Genomic DNA, 19,112 nt, shown 5'->3' with positions numbered 1-19,112 from the left:
CTCATTCTAAGAACCTACATTAGACTCACTCCTACCTTGGCATACCACATATCATTTCACCCTAATGCACCCTAAACTCTGCCATAAGTAGTGAAGGAAGAAAGGAGTGTCAACTGAAATCCCCAAGTTTATTTAAGTTGAGATGATCCCAAAACAATGTGTGGACATTGCCGGCCTGTCATCGGCTGCAAATGGCACTCAGCCGGTCCCCCAAGAGATCCAAAATGTCTAGGTTGGAATACATTTATTCACTTCTTGATTTGAATTTTAAAATGGCAATAATAAATTCTAAAAGTCACTTTTAGCTAACTGTAGTGTAGTCCATTAAAATTTTAGGATTCATAGTTGTCACGTAACAAAGGTACGATACTGTAAGGTACATTAAAATACAGTACTAAATGGTACCTTAAGATTTTATAAGGTACAGTATGATATTAGGACCCCAAAAAAAAATCATCTTGGATATTTTGGACTAAAGATAATAGAATAAGTGTGTAAAGTTTAAAGAGAAATGCTATTTTTGGGTTTTGGGTGAGTGGGAGGGGGGGGGGGGGGGGTGGGTGGTGGTGGGTGGGGGTGTGTGGTGTTTTGTTTGCTTTTGTGTGTGTGTGAAAGATTAATGCTTGAGGGAAAAAAAAGATTGGGGGGCATGGTCAAAAGTAACCTATTTTTCGTATGAAATCATACTAATATGTACCATACCATACCATATAGATCATACCGTACAACATACGGAAACAAATATGGTAGGATTCAAATAGCTACTTCTCGATAGTCAATCAAATCAATAACAAATGCAATGTAGAGATCTAAAAACCTTATAAGAAAACTTAAAACATTAACATATGCAAACATTAGGATAGTCAATCAAATGTCACTCGGGATGAGACATAAACAATTGATCTAAGAGAAGACCTAGCAGCAAAGGAATTTGCCAATGCTTGAGAATCACTAAGGCCTTAAACAATAAACCTGATCAATTAATCTATTTTGATTAGGAGGATTGTTAATGAACCATAAATTAAGGCACTTGAAGTTAATGGCAATGATAATTTAACTTCTTTAAGGATGGAAAAGAACACTTAGCAAATAATGATTTGGAAATCCTGTTAAATGTACAAAAGGATTAAGAAATTAGAAATATAGGGTTTAAAAAATGGGATAGGAACTACCAAAGGAAACCGAGACCCTAAGAGATCTCACCAAGTTAGACAAGGAAGCTCAAGTTACAAAAAACCCTAGGCAACCCTACTTAATTAATGTCCCCTCACAATATCAAGAGATCAAGAACTAGTGGGGCTAAGGAAACAATAGCCACTTGTTCGATAATCAAATCTATAACTAGAGATCTAAACCCCAATTGATAAATAGAGACACTCACTAAGTGAGACCCCGTCAAAAGAATCCCAATCCCAAGGACTTTCAAAGGAGACTACAAACCACTAAACTCTCCAAATAGTCAAGAAGACACAGGGTATAGTAGTCACACTAGGACATTCCGTAAGAAAAGAATTAAGAAAAACATTGTCGAAACTTAAGGATCTTCTTACGAACAACAAGAAGAAAAGAATTAAGAAAAACTCTATCAAAGCTTAAGGATCCTTAGGGGGACCATATTAACTACCTTAGGGACAACTAGATAATAAGTCTATTAGATAAACATTGTCCTACCCGTCGAGAATAGAACTCGATATGATTGTGCACCCCAAATCTCAAAATGGTTGAAGAATCTGTCTTCGCCTTACTATTAAGTTAAAATCCATAACTCCATCTTAGAGAGAAAGACCCTTCAATCGTTTAAGTATCCCAAGTAGCATAAAAATAAATAGAAACCTAGGGATAGATTACTGAACTAAGTTCACATAGTAGAGACCCGACCTCTGAGGAATTAAACTCACCATAGTGAGTCAAACACCTATTGATCGTAAGCACTTATTCAATCTGTAAAGATATTGCCTTGCATAAGGCAATAATTGGTTCATTGAAATCGATGTTAAAGATAAATGAGAAACCTTGGTTGTGAGTCGAGATTTGATTAAAGGATTGTTTGAGAGAGCCCTATGGCTAGGTGAACCCAATAAGTTTGATACCTTTTCAATGTAGAAGGGTCTATTAAGCCATGACCCTCTCTAGTACGATAGAACCCAAGCTAACTCTATTTTACGTGAACAGAGCATAGTAGAGTACTAGTTCATGAGGCCATGGAAGTCGAAAGACTATCCCACTCTCTATGAAAAAAGTGCAATGTTAGCTACTCTCATCTTGGTTGCAAGGTAACCTTTTTAAAATGGATATTAGAAATAGTTAGATTATTGTTAGGGTGACTATCCAATGCTTCCATTGAGAAATAGAGCCAAAACTTTCACATCAGGTAAGTTTGACATTCTCAAAAAGGGAACTAGATGGCATTGGTCGTGGAACACAAGGGTTTTAGTCAACTACTGGATAGAACCCAAACTAATACTGTTTTAGGGGAATAGAATCACTATTAGGGTGATGTCCAACCCTTCCGTTGTGATGTAGAGCCAAAGTTCTCACACCAGCTAAGTTTGATGTTCTCGAAACAGGGACTAGATGGTGTGGGCCGTGGAACACAAGGGTTTTGGTCAACTACTTGAGGCCCCTCTAGGGATTACAAAGGGGATACCTCTCAATGGATGGGATGTAAATAAAGTATTACTAGGTTGTTAGAAGCAAATATTATATTAGGAAAGTATTACTAGGATATCATGCAAATCTTACAATAAATTATTGATCTTTAAGCTAAGGTCTAAATTCTAATATTGGCAAGTACATACCACTAGCTTGCGCTCCAACTCATGAGGACAACTCCACTTGCTCCTTGTTGTTTTGCTTGCTAATCCCTCACATTGCCATGGCTTGCTTTCCCCTCTGCTTTATGTTAAGCTAAAGAAGGTGCATTACACATTAAATCTTCATTAAGCTCATTCAACAGCCCCATAACTCAAGTGCACTAAGAGTGCACGTGTCCCATTAGCAAATCCGCAAAACTTTGGTTGGTTCCATCTCTATAAATAGAGTGTGCTGGGCCAATTGTATCCAAGTCCAATCCCAGTGCATTATCAATACCCATTATGGCTGCCCTTTCCATTGACTGGCTACTGTCCATCATCTCCAACTGCTACCATGACCATCTAGCCTAAGAGAGCCTAAGAGGAGGTGTTGAGAAACCACTTTGTCAATTTTCACACTTTAGTTAGGGTTTCGCACTGACAACCCCAAAAAGAGCTAGTGTCCTCATTCTGGTCACTTTTTTAGGGGGCGCCCACACAGTGGTGCACCACCCTAGACAGCTAAGGCCAATAAATAAGTTGTGTCTTCATTCATTCCACGCTCTCACCTCTCTTCTCATTCATTCATCACTCATCTTCCGTCATTCTAACATCCTTCTCTCTCCTTGCCACTGCTCCTCACATCCCTATTAGAGAACTTTACAGTTCGTAGCCACCTTCAACCTTCCATCCATCCCCACTCACTGTTCTACTGCGGCATTCTACAGTTGTGTTCTACACCCATGTTTTACAACAGCATTCTACTACCATGTTCTATTGTTGTGTTCTATTGCAGCATTCTACCACGGCGTTTACAGCCTGGTCCTCTTCTTGGCATCCGAGAACTGCGTTTCACTCCCTCAGCAGCTGGTGATCATCCTCCTCATCCCTGATAGCATCTAAGGATTGCGCTTCACTCCCACAACAGTTGTCCTTCACCTTTTAGTGATTACTTCGATAGCCCACTGCCCAAAGAATTGCATTTCGCTCCCTTCATTATGCAGATTCCCCACAATTGCTGACATTTGATTCAAACAAGGCAATGTAGTCATTTTCTGAGTTTTGGCTCCACTGTATCAGCTTTCCTTCTCATAGCATGATTCAATGCATCATCACCGTGTTCCCTTATGTTTCTGAGTTTCTCTTCTCTCTCAATATTAACCGTACAGACTTTGTATTTCTCCCCACAAACCCTACTATCTATCTGCATTGTCGCATATCTCCACATGGTATCAAAGCATACACGTTGAAAAGTATTGTTGTATTTGAGTCCAATTTCTCATACTCTGGCTTGCTTTTCTTTCTCTTTGAAGATTCAACTCCGACAACAAAGATCGGATGACATGTCATTATTGTGATAAGACTGGCCATATAGCCAGTGAATGTTTCCACCGTAAAAGAGCACAACAGGTGCAGAATGGTAACCATCATCAAAATCAGTTCATAAATGAAAAAGATGAAGAAGATGCTTCCGCTATCAACAATAACTCTGACAAATTGTTTTGAAGAAATTATCTTTCCCATAGTGGATTTTATGTTTTCCCATAGTGGATTTTGTTTCCCTTAGTGGATTTGCTTTGTAAAACAAAACCCTTGCCAAATATGTAAAGTTTCAACCTTTAACCTGACTAGGCTGCCTATGAGCTAGTCTCCCAAGCCACGTGATGTAGGGGCGGCAAAAGCTAGCAAGTGTAGCAACTCATCATTTGAGGGGGGTTGTTGAAAAATATGACAAATGATGTATGCTCAGGAAGAGATGTCTTGAATTCCATATACACAGTGGAGAAAAAGGGAATCATCATGAGCTTATAAAGTATTATACCTTCTTATCATTCAATGATGGAATACAATTGTACTTTGTCCTTTCAGTCATAGTCAGTGTCATACTCAAGATTGTGTTTATGAGTCTAAGCTTCCATCTTGGAACCTAATTCACTTGAGTAACAATTGATCTCTCTAATCTATGTCATCATAAACATTATATCTGTGTTCCATCCACCATAGCCATGCTCTAAATCTATGCATTCCAACATTTCCTTGATGATTCTGTATCATCAAAGCATCAAGGTTTCTTTTGAATCCTTCCTCCCAAACCTTTTATCTTGCTTCTATAATATATACTCTACAAAAGTTTTTTGTTTTTTCTATCTCAAATTTAGCAATAGATTATTATAACACCCTTGATCTTCAAGCCAATATACATCCAAGAAGTCTCGAAGATAAAAAGCAAGGAGAAGGATGATAACTACAAGAGCTAGATGAAGAGACTCCTCCAAGTGAGATGATGGAGGACATACAAACACAAGGTGAAATATAGAAATGTCGCAATTTAGATGGCACTCTTACTATCGATTGAATGGTGATGAAGATGAGATCCTCGCTCCAAATTCTCTTGTAGACGAAGTGGAGCATTGAGAGCTAGCGCTTTGAAGCTAGAGCCCTAACTCTTGAATGAACATACTTCACCTTTTATAGATTGGGAGCTTTTCTATATAGAATTTTACAATCTCTCTCTTTTCTTTGTTCTTTTTCTTTTGTTGCCATAGGCCTTACAAATTGTCAGCTCAAAGATTTTATACCTCAAGCTTTACTCCTTGTTCCATGTTCGAGAAGTAGACAAAACTATTGGAAATGGAGAAAGAGAGAGTGCACAATAGACAGTGTGAGCTAAACACGATTCGATGTACTTGCTGAACTGAAAGTAATAGAATGGAAGTATAACCATAGGTCTAAGGAAGACCTAACCCCTAACTCAACTAAAGTCAACTAACTCTAGTTCTAACTCTAAATGTGGTGACACCACTTATGACCTTAGTTGTATTCACACTGCAAACTAACTGACCAGAACATTGGGTATTACCCATAGAATTGGCTAATTCTAACACCCCTTGCAGTGCCAATATGATGGAAGATCAATCATCAAAGGGTCGTAAGTTCAAGGACTTTCGAAAAGCCTCAAACTTCTTACAAGATAGTGCTTTAGGCTTTGGTGAAAATGTTGGCAACATTTTCGTATGTAGAAACATACATCAAAAAGATCTCTCATGCATACCATCTCTCTCTAATATAATGGTACTATACATGAATGTGTTCCATGCTAACATGAAACACAGGATTCCATGCCAATGCAACAGCACTCTTAACTGTCAAAAAGAATAGATATAGGACTTTCCAATGAAATTTCTGGATTAGCCAATAGTCAACCCAATCACACATTCCACTATTGCTATGAAATCTGCCCTATACTCACCCTCACAAGAGGAGGTAGCCACTATAGATTATTTCTTACTTAGCCATGAAATGTATAAACGACCCAAAAAGAAACAATGTCCATTAGTAGACTGTCTAGTGTCTGAATCACCAACCCAATCTAAATCGCTATAAACTTGTAGGTGCAAGTCTTCCCCCCGCCCCCCCCCCCAAAGAAACAATAAAGCATATGGTTGAATACCTTGCTAACATCTCAAGATCCACTTGACAGCTTGCCAATATAGTGTCCGTGGACTGTCCATAAACCTATTCTTCAGCATGTAGCATAATTTGCATCTCATTGTGCAGAGCACCACTTGCACGAATCCTAAGTTGTTTCCACCGGCGGCTGTTGTTACCACACCACCATCCTTCTTCATCACCTGGACACCTCATCACCTATTTTTCCTCATCATCGACACTCTGAGTGGATGGGTTAGCTTGTACTGTTTTGTGATGTGTTAGGTGTACCCTCTCTACTCCCGTCTTCTGGATCACTATTACTCAATCGGCCACATCCCATAAAATTTACCACACTTATTCAAAAAAAAAAAACAACACACAAAAGTTCCATGTAGTTCCATCCGCCTTTGTAGGGCTTGGTAGGCCACTGGGCAGCCGACGTGCACCCTTTGTCCGATGCCCTGTCCTCTCTGGGGTGACTACTTGGATTCCCTTGGTAAGATAACCATTGCCTCTGTAGTCTTGGTAGGCCAATGGGCAGCCGACGTGCACCCTTTGTCTGATGCCTTGGCTACTTTGGGGTGGGACGCCTTGGGATATATAAACATCACCATGGCTGGCCTAACCTTTTAGCATAGTTTTGGGCCTAAGAGCGGGTGTTGAGCTAAAATATGCATTACTTGCTAATTAGCCTCTTAAACAGCCCCAAAACACACTAAAAATGCTCTTTTAGAGTAAAACCCTAAAACAGGGGGAGCGGTTCGAGAGAGTTAAGTGGAAACCCTAAAACAGGGAGTGGTTCAAGAAAGTTTAGTGAAAACCCTAATTTTTGGAGCGCCCTTCCACATCTATAAATAGACAGGCTGCCCCCATTCAGCCATCATCCTTGTTTTGCAGGTTACACCAGCCCACACACCTTCTGCTGCTGTTGGCGCCCAGTTTCCAGCCTGCAGCACGCCTCCATCTGCTGCCCAGCCATCATCGACTGCAGCCACATCATCTTCAGCCTGTCCATTGCTGTAGGCGACAGCTCTCAGCTACTGGCAACTGCTCCAAACTGTCCCAGACTGCTCTTCAACCTACTGTACATCATCTCCAAGGTCAGCCAGCCTGCGTTTTCAGCATTGTAGGCCCTGACACTCTCAGACACTGTTTCAGCCAACTGTTTACAGCAGACTGTGCACAGTTTCCAGCCCCCGATCGGTGGTAGACTACTACGTTTACCAGTTTCTAGCCTCCAAACTGCTGTGTTTTGGTGACCAGCCTGCTGCCATTCACTATTCAGCACTCCTACACTCCGACTGGTGGTCACAGACTTGGGATCCGTCTTCGGTGGACGTCACACTCTGACATTGCTCTGCCCTTGAGCACACTCTACACTCTTACATTCATTTACAGCATTCATTCACTTCAGAGTTGTGTTCTCTCTCTCCCTTCTTCTGTTTGTGTTTGAGTTTTTGTGTTTGAGTTTTGAGTTTTCCGTTTAGGGTTTGAGTTTTGCCCTCTATGTCTATGTCTGTGTCTTTGTGTTTCTGTTGTGGTCGTACACTCTGTGTGTCCTCAGTGCAAACCCTAGCAGTCTTCTTAACACTACCGTGCTGAGGTAAGGGAGCATCTATTTTACTCTCCTAGAGAGTTTGCAACAGCCATCTAGAGACTATTTTTATTGCATTTATAGCAGCCCTTTCTTGTTGTACAGCATGTTCCACTGCTAGAAGCATAGCATCGTCAAGTACCTGCTGTTTAGGAGCATGTGGTGCAACAACAACTTGCTATACATAGCTGGCTGGGATTTCAAATTGATCATGCCAAAAGGCTGCATTTTCAATAAAAATAACATCTCCACTAACAACTACTTTCTTTGTGCATGGATCATACAACCGATTGCCTTTTCTTTCACAACTATAGCCAATAAAAATGCATTTTAAGGCCTTGTCATCGAGCTTGCCACAAAGCTCCTTCAACACATGTGCATAGGCTATGCATCCAAACACCAAAGTAGCCAACCTTCGGTTTTTTTCCATGCCAAGCCTCAAAAGGTGTGATAGTCTTTAGTGCCTTTGTTGGTGCACGATTCAAGACATGATTAGCATGTTGAAGACCCTCTAGCCAAAACTTATGTGGCAGCCCTTTGCTCTTTAGCATACATCTAGTCCTTTCTACAACATTCCAATTATTTCAGTCATACCATTTTGCCAAGGGGTCATCCTCACAATGGCCTAATGTGTGATACCTATTTCAAGCAAAAATTTCTCAAAACCACGAGACACATATTCCTCCCCTCTATCCATACGAAGTATCTGCACTTTTAAACCAATCTGTCTTAAGCTTAGCAACCAAATGTTTAAAGTGCGTAATTATATACATTAGATTGTGCTTTCAGCCCATACACCCAAGTATACCATAAGTAGCCATCAATAGAAGTGACAAGATAGAGAGGACCCCCAAGTGCTCATGTCCTCATTGGACCACACATTATAGTGTATCAATTGCAATTTTCAAACAATACGCACAGCACCACTCTTTTTGAAAGAAAACCTATGCATTTTACCCAAGATACATCCTTCACATGCATCAGGAGGTGAGGTCTCCAAAAGAGGTAAGGTATCCAACATCTAACAACGTTGAAGATTCAGGAGTCATCAAACTGGCAAAACTCATATGACCGAATTGGACATGCCATAGCTTTGCATTCTACATAGCAAGTGTAAGAGTGCTAACTATTAGAGTATCATGATAACTCCTCTCATATGTGTCCAACAAGAAAAGGCCCTTACACAAGGTGCCTAGCAATCAAAGAGCATAATCAAGCGCTCTATCTCTGACGATACATTTGTCATCTAACCTAAAATTCATGCTTATTGAAAGCTAAAATTTACAAGAGATTCTTTGTGATACCAAGCACAAATAAAACATTTAGAAGGATAAAATCTAACCCATCTACAGCAGTAATCAACATTGAACCAATGCTACTAATATCATAACTATTGTTATTAGCACATGTAACATGCTTCTCTACAAGGGCTAAATGTAAAGATGTAAACAAACACTTCCATGAAGTCATGTGCCTGGATGTCCCATTGACAAAATACCAAATATGTTGCATTTCAGCGGGCATTAAATGCAGAATCACGCAGGGAAGTCTCATAACTAGTCAAGAATGCATACTCCTCCTCTACAAAATTAGAGGTAGCTTCCCCATCTGAAGACGAAGTGGTTGATGTCTCTAAACAGCCAAACCCGAGTCTTTCTTCTTCTCTTTGGCCAACCCTTTCCTGTATTCATGAATGTAATGTCCAGGTTTCTTACAGTAGTGGCATGTTTCCTTTTTCTTTGTCTTTTTTGTGTCTTGGGCAGTCTTGTTCGATGGCTGTCCCATATCAGCCTTCGGCTGATTTTTTACATACTGCTTTGCTTTACCCTTGTCTTTATATTTAGAGAGCATGGCTACTTCGCTTGAATGCAGAGTAATATTTTTCCAATCCATTCCTCTTGTCATAAGGAGCCTTCCAATTCCACGAAAGGAGTTGCTACCTGCCCCCCCACGGCAAATTCAGCAAGCTATGGAAGATAAAACTCTAGAAGTGAATTCAAAGTAACATTCACCATTTTTGCATCCAAAATAACCTCATTGACATTCAGTAATTGGTCACATAAGTCCTACAAGTGTGTAAGGTGATCAATCATTCTCTCGCCCTCATCCATATCATATTCTAGCTTCATTATGAGCTACAAACATGCTTTCCAAGATATCCTGAGCTACTTCAGAGGTCCTGCATGACCGAATATGAGGTATAATAGCTCTCTTGGCTAACAAGGCAATCAACGACAAAGTCTATGTATCCTTCAAATCCAAAATCCTCTTATTTGTTGTAGGAGGACCAAGGGCAGCAACAAGAGGAGTTGGTTGTCCTCTAGCACCATGCTCAGGTATCTAAGGTGCACGCTCTCCCAGTCTTTGCGAATCAGTAGTGACATAGTCCCAAAGATCCTTCGCAACAAGTATATTGAGAACCATAAAACTGCACAGGGGATAGTTGACGCCATCTAGCCTATTCTCCTGAGTGAAGACTCCCAAAATGATGTTGTGAAATGTACTCTTCCAAATACCAGAATCCCAACACACGATACTAATGCAATCACAAAATTATCAAAACTGTCAATCTCCTCGAAAAGTGTACCCACACTACACAAAACAATACCCAATCTGCAATTTATAGCGATTCACTGATGTACCACTGCATGTGCCTCAAAATGCAAGCCAAATATTACATTCAACAACTTAATGCCAAAAATAATCAAATTTTACTGTAATTTTTCAAGCTTCTACTAATTTCTCTACCCAGTCTAACATGAACAAGAAGATAATACTATTGCAACAACTCTTCACTGCTTTGGGATGCATGCCAAGCAAAAGTCCCAAATTTTCACGTTAAAAGTTTGAGAAATAGAACAGATTTTATGCTTAAAGCCTTAGAATTCAGCGTAATGTCGCCTTGGGATACACGCAAATCGCAACCAACAACTAGACTTCACCTTTGGATGTATGCTTGATCCGAAAAAATCAAAAAAGCTCCAAATTTATCACCACAATGTTGGGAATTTCAATGGAGATTCATCCACAAGAGCTCGAATCGGGCAAAAGCCCCAAATTTCCCCAAAGAAATTCCAAATAATTTTTAAATTTTTTAAAATTTGGACAAGTAGGTCAAAAACCCCCAATTTTCTTGGCACCAAGTGTGAGAAATTGAAAATTTCTTTGAAATTAGGGATGAGACAAGCAATATGGATGAGAAATTGCACAAACCTTCCAAAACCCCCAAATTCAAAAATTAGGGTTTCTGCGGCTTTATTTTCACATTTTGCTGAAAATGGTGGGCAGAGCTAAGAAAATAGAGAGCACGCTTGAGAATATCACAAGTAGGGCTAAGAGAGGCTTCATGTACAGGGCTACATGTACAGGGCTACATGCAAGACTATATACACGAGTGCTTGTAGGCTGAAAATAGTAACAGCTCCTCCTCCAAAACAGCAGCTTATCTTCCAGAACAGCAGCTCCTCTTCCTTTGTCAGCTAAGTGGACTTCGTGTGGGTGGCACCGGTTGAGCAGTGGCAAATGGAACCCACATGTGTAGCTCTCATACCAACCATTGAAAATGGACGACAAGCGTGTGTATAAGCAGTAGGCAATGTGAGCTGAAAATTATCAAGTGTACTTGCTAAACTGAAAGTGATAAAATGCAAGTACAACCTTAGGTATAAGGTAGACCTAGCCCCTAGGTCAACTGAAATCAACTAACTCTAGTACTGACTCCAAATCTGGTGACACAACTTATTCACTTAATTGTGTTTGCACTACAAACTAACTAACTAGAACATTGGGCACTGCCCATAGAATTGGCAAATTCTAGCAAAAGCAAAATTACCCAAGTAAATTAAGTGTAATCACAAGCTTACGTTTACGTTTTGGCTATAGTGCCCTCCATGCTTCTGGACAGCAGCCTCTATGCTAAGTGTACGCGCTCAATTTGATATAGGGGATTAATGATGATAGATGCAATGGTTGATAGTACCATTTTCCATTGCACCACAACTACACTAGATGGCACATATGTGCTCTCTACTTCCAAATGCAATATTGTCTTTGGTGCGCAACAATGTCAAATTCAAAGTTAGGTTTTTGAAGGCTGATAAGCAGGAGCAATTTGCAATGTTTCATGCCTTGAGGAGGAAAAATCAGTAAAAACAAGAGTCGCTGTGAAAGTTTGCAGCAAGCTCAAATCGAGGAAGATGGGATTGGATAAATTTTGTACGGTGAATAGAAGCTGGTGAGAGAAAGTCCTAAGACCTTGAGAATGCTTTGATACCAAAATGTGGTATAGGAAGCGCTTAACATATGTGAAGAAAATGCCTATAGTGAATGGGACTTGAGATGAGATAATTGATCAAAATAATTAGCACTCCAAGATAGAAGGCTGGAGGCAAAGAGAAGCATGTGTCAATCACATCAATTCAGTGAGTACATCCTTATTTTTCAGTGGGAAAGCCTTCCTCACTTTGCATATGGGACTCTTCTCTTGTTCGAGCCCATCTCGTCATGCCACGTGTTTGGTACCGCTTCTCAATACTTGTTTGGTGGAGGCAAGGTCTTCAACTGCATATTCAATGACAAGAAGTACCAAACATGGCCATACAATATAAACAATAAAGATTTACTTAGTCATTCAAAATCACCAAATATCTTTCAACTGTGCATGAAAACCCTAATTAAGGGTGATAGACTAGACAACCAAAACAAATGAAGTAATGCTACATACCTTGAGGACGTACATATCATGATCAAATCCCGAGTTTTTCTGTTCGTGAGTAAATTTATAGCTCTTGAAACTTCAGCAGACATCATTTTCAGAAAGTCACTGCCATACTGCTGCAAACATTGTGGTGCAGTTGCTTGCACTTGACTTTGCAAGGATATGCTTTCTGACCTATTGATCTCTTCAATTCTCAAAGCCAAAAAGGTTCTTATCTGCAAAACAAATGCTACTCAAGACTTTGTAGAAATCTGCTTCAAGAAAGGTTAAGAAAGGCCACAAAAATAACCCAGTAAATTGCAGAGATTGCCAAAATAGAGACTTTAAACAGATGCAGGTATCAGCTTAAATAGCACAATCAAGACTAGAGAGAGGAGAGATTAATATCTGCTAGAGGAAACATTGCCTATGAGACAAATCAATAAACAACGAACCCATATCTTTCCATGTATCATGTAAAAACTGAAAAGAAAAAAAGTCTTATAACATGAATTCCATGTCTGGTCTCTAGCCAGCATGCCAAAGAGTACAATCATAACAAGTATTAAGTAACCTACCATTAACTCCATCTAGTGGGTATGACCAGATGTAAAATCTGGGGCATTGGATGAGGAGGGCCCTCATACCTACTCCCCCCGTTGTAATCTCTATAATCTCTCCTCTACAGATCTGATGTTGTGGCTGGATCTATGTGATGAGGGAGAGAGAGAGAGAGAGAGAGAGAGAGTATACAGCTCTACCACATGGCGTCAAATCTTGGACAAAAGGGACCAGATTTTTCTTGCCACTGGACGGAAGATAAACCTGTGGGGAGGTCTCCACACCTGTAGTGAAGAAGAAGCACAAGCCAGTAGAAATATTCAATCAGGAAAGGGATGAAGTAAGGGGGAGGCCACGCACAAACATTTGCCAAAAGAAATACTTTGCATTTAAAGGGTGTTCCGATGATCCAACCCTCCATTATCATTAATTTCCACCATCTCATGATTTTGTGAAGCCCCCAAATGGAATTGTCCTTGCCTACTAGCTAATCATGATCCTTGATAAGCAAATTATAAATCTTACTAACTGAGCCACACTCCAGATGCAGCCATCCCTGAAGTCTCCAAACTTGCCATGCACATTGTATCTAGCTTAGACATCGTTTTGTACTCATCAGCTATGTAATGTTTACTGTTTATTTTCCATTCAGTCAGCCATAGCATTAGATGACAACTATTTTGGGACTTGGGAAATTCCTGACTTTTCAAATGTACCATTTTGGTCTCATAGGCTGATTTGGCCTTTTGTACACATTTACATACATACATGCATGCATGCATGTGTGTGTGTGTGTGTGTGTCCCTTCCTCCCCCCTCTCTCTCTCTCTCTCTCTCTCTCTCTCTCTCTCTCTCTCTCTCTCATATAATGAGTAATTATATTAATCACATAAAAAGTACAAAAGTCATGGTAGAGCAAAAGAAGTTGTCGTAGGCCAAGCAACTAAATCCTAGCAATCTCAATTGCTAGTGGAGAAGACCCTTGAGCCTAGAAATATGACTTAAACCCCAAAGGCCAAATCAAAGATGGATGCATTCCAAGTAAACCAATTGTGCCAACAGCCCCAAAATCTAGAAAAATGAAACAAGATCTTCATGCGTGGCTATGTGGGAGCAAGGTATTGCGCCTTGCCAAACACCCAATGAAATGGGCGCATCAAAGGGCCCAACCATAGCTCTCCAAATGTCAAACAAGGGGGACCAGACTTTCTTGGCTAGTGGGCAGCAAATAAATAAATGGCATGAACACTCCAGAGTGGACTCTCTCTTTCTCTCTCTTGCTGATGCGACGGGCGTGACGGGATGGATGCGGATGAGACAGGCGTGACGCTGGCATACGTGCCTGGCGTGTTGGGGACGCTTGTACTGACTATTGACAGACGTGAAGTGAGGACCTGACATGATGTACCTGGCGTGACGTCAAACCTCTCTAGCGTGAGGCAAACTTGTCGTGAGCAGGAATGTACCTGGCGTGAGGCAGACCTGTCATTAGCAATATAGTGTTGCAGAGATGTACTGAATGCATTGACGCAGGCATACTGTATGTAGTAATGTACTGACAGCAAGGTACTGACACAGACCCAGATGCCAATGCACTGAGGTTATAGACGTAATCAGATTGATATGACACGAATGTACTCATAATGACATGAATGCAGACCTGGGTCAATGTACTGATGCAATGGCTTGTGGACCAGGCAATGATGCATTGACTTTGATTTTGATCATGTCCTGGAGTATGCAGTAATACACTGACTGGGGCTACAATCTGTATTTCTACAGTGACTGTAAACAATGTGAACGCATTTGGGCTCGTAAAAGATTACTGGGCTTACAAAATTTAGTGAGGGGTTAGGGAAACCCTAGAAATTTGCAGGAATCACAGAAATTGCTCTGATTTGATAGTACAAAGTACAAGTTGAGTGGCTTTGCACACAGTGTGTGAGAGATGGATAATGCAGACAAATGCAAGCATCAAACCGTGGAAAATGAATATCTGGGAGACGAATCTGATCAAGAACTAAAACAACCGTCCATGGAAGCAATGTTCAACACCCCTTCTAAGAACACACGATACAAGACGTATGGCCGTAGGGTCCGTGATTGGACCATCTCCCTAGCATCTGACAGGCATGGAAAGACCTCACGCACTATGAATGAAAAGAAATACGAAGAAATTCATCTCATGATTCGCTCTGAACTACGAATTATGAGACAAGAATTGGAGAAAGAAATACGAGAGCAGATCAAAGCCGAACTGACGGTAAATCAGAGGGCAGAAATGCAAGACATGCACATAAAGATTAAGAATGACTTACAGGCACAAATGCTGTCCGAAATGCACACGCTGAAAACTGAAATGCTGAATGTTGCAGATGCCTACAAATCTGAAATCTTAGAACTGAGAGAAGAATTAAATACATTTAAGAAAAAAGAAATGAACGTGCAAGAAGAATTACAAAAAGAGAAAGAGGCTTTGAAGGCATGTGAAAGGGAGGTTCACTCATGGGCAGAAGTGGCAAAGACAACACAAAAGCAGATAGAAGAAGCCAGCCCATGGATTGAGGTAGTAAAAAAGAATAAGGGAACATCAGTGGACAAAACTGAAGTAATGAATGCTACCTTGGAAGAAGAGGCTAGGAGACACGCTAGGGTTTTACATGTATGGGTAGTAGGATGGGAGGAGAAGAGCAGCCCACAGGAAGATGCTAAGACACTTGCTCACAAAATTGGGACTTCTAACGTACCTATTGTCAGTGCTTGGAGAGTGGGGAAAGAGGACTCTAAGTCCAAGGCTCTAATTCTTCGCTTTGGAGACATAGAGAAAAAAAAGGCCCTCCTCTCCAAGAGGAGAGCCCTCAAGGGTGAGAAGATTTATTTAGATAAGGACCTTACCCCAACACAAATAGCGCATCGCAAAGAACACATGCCCAAGGTATTGGAGGCTCGCAAAGAGGGAAAGTGGGCTGTTTATAGGGATGGACAAGTCATCATCACTGACAAAAGGACTTCATGACGGTACGAGGCCTATGAGACACTTCGGATGTCAATATGGAATTGTAATAGAGCCCTACGCTTAGAAGCTGGTTACTTTGAAGATAGCTTCCGAAACATAGATATAGCAATGTACACAGAAACACACCAATGTAAAGGCAGCCGACTACCAGACGTGCGGGGATACAGGTGGGAAAGTGCATTTCGTCCAGCAGCTAGGAAACCAGGAAGCACTAGGGGTTTTGGAGGTGTGGCCATACTATACCGGGAAGACCTCAAAGGGATAGTGCAAGTAATGAAAAGGGATAATGATGCACGAAATTTATGGATTAGGATACATGCAGGAAGACCACGGGATATATTCATCGCAATATGCTACTTTCCTCCTGCAAATTCTACCTATGCCACACGAGATGGATCTCCCTTTGATGTACTTTATGAGGATATCATGAGATATGCTAGCATTGGGGACATATTATTAGTAGGAGATTTCAATGCACGCACCGAAGATAGATAGAGTGACTTTTATATGCATGATAATGCCATGCTCAAAGAGATCGACATAGATGAAATAGGCCTACGCAGGAGATCCCAGGATAAAGAAGTGAGTACCTATGGAACACACCTATTGACTTTGGGAAGTGCACATAGACTAGCCATCTTTAATGGTCTACCACAAAGGCCAGGATCTGGCAATTTGACATATTGGAATCAGAAAGGAGGAGCAAGTACTGTGGACTACTTGACAGGCTCACCAGCATTGATACCAAACATCCAAAACTTTCAGATATCTAAGAGACCAATTGGCATAGCAGCAAATCATGCTATTTTGACACTCATGCTCTCTTGTGTACATATGAAACATAAAACACCATGCCTCCCTAAACATCCCAAATACTACTTTACAGAAGACACCTCACACATCTACAGTGTTCTCTGCAGACCAGTTTACATACATTGGACTTGAGTAAATCGTTGGAAGAATGTACAAGGGATTTAGCAGAGGCCATACATGGATCAACCATGTATGCATTCCCACACACCTTGCCCCGATGTAGACCCACACGATCTACTACTCCCCAAAATAGCTGGTATGATGATGAGTGTAGAGTCACACAAGCTCGCCCACAGAGGGAAGTGGAGCTAGGCACTCAGACACATCGCCAAGCAAAGGCGTTCTTCAAACGCCTTGTGCGGAAGAAGAAACGAGACTACTTAGCGAAAGCAAAAGCAGAGATATATCAGCTATTTTTGGGGAGGGATAGAAAAAGCGCATGGAAGATGTTCCATGAAAGACAACCCCCCATACAGATTACATCACCAGATGCGTGGCTTGACTATGGGAGACAACTGTATAACCTGCCAGGACAACCACCTATGCAACCCCCACAAGCTTGTAGGCCAACACAGTGGTCATTCTTCACATGGAAATGGTTAGGGATGCAATTTATAGATTACAAAATGGGAGGACACAGGATGAAGATGGACTAGTAGCAGAACATTTCGTACATGCTTGTGACATATTAGCACCCATATTAGCACATATGTTCAATAGAGAAGTATGTGAACGTTTCCCTATGAGTTGGTCAAACAATACTATAATCCCGCTATTTAAAAATGGTGATCCCTTGATTCCTAGCAACTACAGGACTATCATGATCGGTCATACTTTGGCCAAGATATATGGATCTATATTGGATTATGAACTCAGTGAGTGGGCTGAAATGCAATGACACATAGGCCACATTGGCCTTATGTAGACGTTAATATCTCTCTCTCTCTTTTTTTTTCGTAAAATCTCTCTCTCTCTCTCTCTCTCTCTCTCTCTCTCTCTCTCTCTCTCTCTCTCTCTCTCTCTCATACACATACTCCATACCAAGGCCAACATTCTTGTGCACTTGCTTAGTCTCTTCCTCCATGCTCTCATGCGATGCAATAGAGATCATTTGATGGTCTCTTGGAGTCGCTTCAAGGCTCTCTTTATCTATCCATGACTACCTAGTGTTTTGTATCTCTATGGCAACCATGCCAACCTTAGCCTTCTCTAGAGCTACCTATACCTGAAGTTCTAGAGCTTGTTGATGATCTAAAGTTTAGTTTTCTCATTTCTTCTTGCTGATTCCTGCTCATAAAGTTCTACTCTTTCAAATGTCCTTTTAGTGGATTGATCTCTTGAGTCGCCTTAAGAATCTCTCTAGCTGCCTTTTTCCTACCTTGCATAACATCTTCTCCTTATCACGAGCTTTGATTGCATGGCTAGCCTCTGTCTCTATGTCAACAATCTCTTTGCAATGGAGGCTTGTTAAGAAACCCAGTCATTCAATACATTTCTTTTACTTCATTCCTATTTTGGTTTCCATTTACAAACCCAGAAAGGCTTTATTTGTATAATTAGTTAGTATCTTCGAGAGAGTCGAGGCACTACTTGAGAGACTTCAATGGGTGCCACTCAAGAGAGTTGAAGTGCCACTTAAGACAATCTATGCCTATAAATATGGCAAGGTAATTCTCTCCGACATTCTTTTCCTCTCCATCCTCTCTATTGTTGCTCCCACCTTGTGGGGAGGACATTGCAGTTCGAGGCTCATGCTTCCTTGCTATCATGCACCCTATTTCTCCTCTTGCAAGTGCTTTGACTACAACCTTCATCGTCCAGCTGCCCTTCATTCCATAGCTGCCCGGTGATCTCTCTCCCTTGCTAACGTCAGCTTTCCTTCACTTGCCGTCAGTCTCTCTACTGCGTTTTTCTATCTTGAGGCATCCTCTTCCGTTGGCATCATCCTCCACCTAGCGTGCACTCTCCACCCTTCCTAACTTGGGCAATGGCTCTAGTGAACATCGACTACACTCCACAATTTGTGTTTTGCAATTCCTCATGCTTTTGGGGCTGCATTTGATCATCTGGAGCAAACCACCTTGCTGATTATCACCTTCCAAAGTATGTCTCTATAGCCAGTGATCTCCGTCGTCATTTTCAATGGCCTCTGAGGACTATGCTTTGCTCCCTCTATAGCCACTTGTCCTTCCTTCATCATTCAAGATTA

General features: G+C 41.0%; 2 protein-coding genes across 4 annotated transcripts in view; one reads left to right on the top strand and one right to left on the bottom strand.

Annotated features, from left to right (window-relative positions):
• The window catches only part of LOC148032366 (CDK5RAP3 protein homolog), a 170,839-nt gene that overhangs the window by 75,225 nt on the left and 76,502 nt on the right, over positions 1-19,112 (bottom strand). For all 3 annotated transcript variants that reach the window (XM_087683015.1, XM_087683013.1, XM_087683014.1), the window contains exon 8: positions 12,542-12,750. In XM_087683015.1, coding sequence (XP_087539141.1) covers positions 12,542-12,750 — 209 coding nt within the window. The remainder of the gene's footprint in view (positions 1-12,541; positions 12,751-19,112) is intronic.
• On the top strand, positions 15,110-16,090 carry LOC148032368 (uncharacterized). Its single transcript, XM_087683846.1, has one exon. The coding sequence runs from the start codon at positions 15,110-15,112 to the stop codon at positions 16,088-16,090; it is 981 nt and encodes a 326-aa protein (XP_087539972.1).

The sequence above is a fragment of the Lygodium microphyllum genome, chromosome 8 (genome assembly GCF_053477565.2).
Source record: "Lygodium microphyllum isolate KBCC chromosome 8, Lygodium_microphyllum_v1.1.10, whole genome shotgun sequence".
NCBI classification, from domain to species: domain Eukaryota; kingdom Viridiplantae; phylum Streptophyta; class Polypodiopsida; order Schizaeales; family Lygodiaceae; genus Lygodium; species Lygodium microphyllum.
This window is presented reverse-complemented; position numbering and strand designations above follow the sequence as displayed.